Consider the following 5,000-nt stretch of genomic DNA (forward strand, 5'->3'; position numbering starts at 1 on the left):
GGCGTGTCTAATGACACACACCTGTCTGGGAGTGTGATGAAGGTGGGGGTCATTGAGGCTGCCCACCTGTAACTCAACCCTTCACACACACACACACCCTCACACACACACACACTCACAAAGCATCATAGCAGAAGCTGCAGATGAATTGTGTGTTCGTGTAAGTGAGGGCAGGGAGTTGCTGTGTGTGTGTGTGTGTGTGTGTGTGTGTGTGTGTGTGTGTGTGTGTGTGTGTGTGCGCGTGTGTGCGCGCGTGTGTGTGTGTGTGAGTGAGTGAGTGACAGGGGGATCCTTGTGGTTTCACAGCCCCAAGGTCCGATACACACATCAAAGGAGAGTAGAAGGTACCGGAAAACCCTTTTTTGTGACCGATTGCGTGCGTGTGTGTGTGTGTGCGTGTGCATGTGCGTGCGAGTGTGTGTGTGTGTTGGAGTTAGTACTTTCTCCCTCTGGCCAGGGCGTTTTCTTCTGTGGCTATTTTAACCTGGATTGTGTTTTTCTTCATCTTTTTTAGCGTGGCGGAGGAGGGGGAGTGGGTTGGGTTGGGCTAAATAGATTTTAGACTTTGGCTGCCACCCCATCCCTCCCTTCCCTTCCCTACCCTGCATCCCTGGACATTGGCAGCATGCATTTATGAGTTTAAATGTATTGAAATGAATGGTCTTGGAAGTGGAGAGAGATGTTATTATGTAGGTGTGCCCTCTCTCTCTCTCAGCTCAGGGAGTGGGATGGAGAGCAGACCACCCTCTTGAACCTTCTGAACTGAACATCTTTTTTGAAGAAAATAAAAATCTTTATTCCAAGTTCTGTTCACAAATATGTACTTTACTTCTGATCACTTCTAATTTCTCTTTTTTGGCCATAGAAAGGGGGCAAAATAAAAAAGAGGAAACTGAACCTCTTGAACTGAGTAGAACCAGTGTCTGCTACAGAATCTGTGTTAATCAATGTGAGTTTGGGAACTTGTACATATTTCTTAAAGCAACTGTAGAAATTACATTCAGAAATGTCTTTGTCTTTATCTTTCAAGGGTACCTAGCGGAGGTGGGAGGTGGTTGTTGTCAAGTGCTTTGGGTAACCCTCGAAGCAGAACAAATGAAAAATGCACAGATCCTCTTAAAACTATCTGGATGTTGAACTGAAATAAAAGCCAGATCTAATAAGCACTGTCTGTCTGTGACACCAGGTTCGGACCCTCGTCCCGCACCCAGACCAGTTCAGGGGATGTGCGTGTTTTTCCATGATCTGTTCTACAGTCAGGAAAGTCGAATAACTGCACGGACCTACCCGTCCCAGGTGCAGGGGCCCAAGAGCCAAGAGGGCCCTGAAGCCCAATCCTACGCACTACAAAAAACTGTGAATTATTGGACTATATTTTTTATTCTTTTATTGTGTAAACTACTGTATTTTCAAAATTTCTCCCCCGAACCCCAGCAACAAACTCTCTGACATCTCTGTGAAACCCCCATATCTTTTGGAACCTTGCGATGCCATGGAGGGGGGGGGGGGGCTTTCTTGTTGTCTGGCCCAGGGGCCCATGGAGTCATAACCTGTCCCTGACAGTCAGAAGGAGCGGACCACCCTCCTGAACTGTTTGCGCCAAACTCAAAGCGAAGCTTGGCCCACGCTAAAGAATGTCAACTGCGTTTCTGAACGGCAATAGCTCACATTGTGTCTACATTAGCCGCACTGGTCTACTGAGTAATGGCTCTTGTATTTGCCCGTGTCTATTTTCCACCCATCACACAAAGGGTAAAACAGAGCAGGGGTGTAGCATTGTTACGGTCACGATTTGCTGTTTAAGAAGCTGCAGAATATGTAAGAAATCCTTTGTAATGGTTGTGACCATCCTAAAGCAGTTCACTTTGTGTGTTCTTATTGCAGCATTTTACAGCCAACGTATTATAATGTTTTAATGTTACATTCACAATGACTACTGTTTCCAGTCTAGTTTTGCTGTTGGTGTGTTGGTTGGTGTGCCTTTCTTGCTGGATGGAGTTGAAAATGTGCCCTGCGGGGATAATGAAAACTCTTCGGCCTTGACATTGATATACTACCTACAGTGTTGACTCACTGTATACATAAGTTTCGAAGCCCACTACCCTAAAGCTCCTTAGGGTCGTTCTCCAGCCTTTGGGACCAAACGGGTGACATGGGACTGCTCTTCAACAATGTTCAGCAATGAATGTGTCATACAATATCCAGAAAGAAACTGCAAATGTTTGCATTGTTTTAGGAAAACACAACCAAAGGGTGAGACAGGGCTGGCAAAGGAACTTTCAGTTAACGTTATGAAAGCCAAATGGAGCCCTGATTGGCTCTCTATGGAAGAACAATCAGTGGAGAGATCTGACTGACTAGGGAAATGGCTCGCCTTTGTTGTAGAGCAATGGGGAGACCTGACTGGCTGGCTAAGGAGGCAGGGGTAGATGTGATTGGCTAAGTCAGCTGCTCACCTGTGTTGTAGACCAATGGGGAGACAGGGCTCTTCTGAGGCAGCATGCTCTTCATCCGGCTAGCCTCCTCGGGGTGGTTGAAGCGGAAGAAGTAGGATTTGCCCAGACAGAGAGAGTAGCCTGGAAAAGGAGAGAGAGAGAGAGAGAGAGAGAGAGAGAGAGAGAGAGAGAGAGAGAGAATTGAAAGAGAGAGAGAGAGAGAGAGCATTGAAAGATGAATCTCAAAAACACTCACAGTGGTGAAAATCTAACAAACATTCCTTAATTCACAATATGTCCTTAACCACATGAATTCACGGTTTAAAGTTACACAGACATGGCATTATAGGCAACACATTGTTTTCCTTAAAAGAGAGTAATGACTGTACACATTACACATAATGCATCACCACTGTATACATGACACACACCGCAAGAAACACACACACACATACTTAAAAGCATGGCACAGACACATAGACACACACACACACACACCATTTGCTGTCCTTAAAACAATATTTAAGATATTTGGCGGTGCTGGGCCTCCAGTTCAGTCTATTGGGACGGTCCCAGTGTGTATGGGATCAGTAACAGCTTGCCTCCATCTGTGGCCCTCTGTCAGGTATAACATAGTATAGTGTAGTGTAGGATAGGGCTCCATTACAGAGATGAGTTTGCGTCCGCCATCAATTTAGAGGAATAACAGTGGACCATGGCATGTGTATGTGTGTGTGAGAGAGAGGGAGGGAGAAAGAGAGAGAGAGAGACAGAAGTGTGTGTGTGTGTGTGTGTGTGTGTGTGTGTGTGTGTGTGTGTGTGTGTAGTGTTTGCGCGGGCCAATTTACATGAATAGCAGGAGCATTACACTCCACGTCGGGGTCATGACCTCATCGAGACACTACCAACCCCACAGCTGTCCAAACACCTCCAACCTGGCAACCACGGAGAGGACCACAGGGTCAGTGAGAGTGAGAATGTGTATGTTACAGTCTGTGTGTGTGAGTGTATGTGTGTGCATGTGTGTGTGTGTATCAGGAGAGTGTGTGTGTAGGGATATTTGGGGTTCATCCTACCTTACTGGTACTACAGTCTGCCAGGGGAGAGAGAATACAGATTGCCTCGCTGGAACACTAATCTGCCAACACGTGATTTACACTCAAATTCTTTTCTATCCAAAACTAATGTTAGCATTTGCCTTTCACACGTTTATCAGTATGATAATGGGCTTAAGCAGAATGTAAACCTGAGGAAAATGAATTAACCATTTTCCCCTCTTTTTTAAACAGAAAGAACGACCTTCTCTGTAATGACTTGTATCCAAGATTTTCATCACTGTAACACCGCTGCCTGTGCAATGAAAATAAATGAATCATGAAGTCTTTTCTCCGTTCCTCCGTAATTCTGGAAGACAGCCATGAATCGATCATTTCCCCCTCTTTTTTTTAGAAATGTTGACTTTTTTTGCAGGATTCAAGACTTTTATTGCCATTTATCCAGCTGCCTGTACAATGAAACGAAGATGAATGATGAAGTCTTTTCTCCGTCCTGCCGTAATTCTGCGAGACAGCTATGTGTCACTGTACGCCAGATTCCAGCCAGCATGAAACCGGATACGGGAGAGTGGAGAGAGAGAAACGGAGAGCAGAATGGAGAGGAAGATGGGAAGAGAGGAAAGGAACAGAGCAGGGAGGAGGAGAGGAGAGGAAGCAAGAGAGAGTGTGCGAGAGAGAGACAGAGTAGCATACTGCTCAAGCCCAGAAAGCTTGAATTGGGATGTGGAAAAACTAGATCATGGAACAAATTTGAGACGTCTTTACTTTACTCCCCCCCTCCTCCCTCTCTCCACAAACCCCTTTAAAAACACTGGGGCAACAGACAATGAAACTGTTTTGGCTTGGACGACAGCATCCATGTGTACTACTTTACTTGTTGTACATTAGATAAAACTAATTTCCTTCACGATCAATACATTGGGTGGGTGTATAATTTAATCTGATCAAAAACTATTTGTATTCCGGCACTGCTTTCTTTTTCATTAGATAACTTGCCAGGATCCTTGGTGTAGACCAGCGATTCCCAAACCTTTTCGACAGGGACCCCCTTTTCAAGCGAAGAGCATTTTCTCGACCCTTAATCAATTTTTTGTCCATTAATATTGCTAGACTTTGCATTAATAGTTTTCCCTCAGATATTGCTTGAATTCGCAGGGCATGAAAAAAAATCTATTAACCACATGGGTGTTACTAACCAATTAATGGAATTAATTTATCTGTGTTAACCCATGGATTTCCTGTTTTTAATGGAAATTTCCTTGTCGCTACCCCCCTGCAGTACTTCCACGACCCCCCTAAAGGGTCCCGGCCCCCAGTTTGGGAACCGCTGGTGTAGGCGATCTATATATAACCTGGACCCATTTGGATTGTCTGACCAAAAAGGTAATGGGACAACATGAAACATTCAACCAACATCAAAAATGCTGTGATACTCTGTATATGTATATGTATACCGATAACTTATATCCATAGCTAACAGAAATAGATATTGCTACTACAATACAAATAC

At 44.7% G+C, this 5,000-nt stretch overlaps 1 protein-coding gene across 3 annotated transcripts in view; it reads right to left on the reverse strand.

Annotated features, from left to right (window-relative positions):
• phldb2b (pleckstrin homology-like domain, family B, member 2b) overlaps positions 1-5,000 on the reverse strand; it is a 97,624-nt gene that overhangs the window by 63,615 nt on the left and 29,009 nt on the right. For all 3 annotated transcript variants that reach the window (XM_063207412.1, XM_063207411.1, XM_063207413.1), the window contains exon 5: positions 2,457-2,576. In XM_063207412.1, the coding sequence (XP_063063482.1) occupies positions 2,457-2,576 (120 nt within the window). The remainder of the gene's footprint in view (positions 1-2,456; positions 2,577-5,000) is intronic.

The sequence above is a fragment of the Engraulis encrasicolus genome, chromosome 9 (genome assembly GCF_034702125.1).
Source record: "Engraulis encrasicolus isolate BLACKSEA-1 chromosome 9, IST_EnEncr_1.0, whole genome shotgun sequence".
NCBI classification, from domain to species: Eukaryota; Metazoa; Chordata; class Actinopteri; order Clupeiformes; family Engraulidae; genus Engraulis; species Engraulis encrasicolus.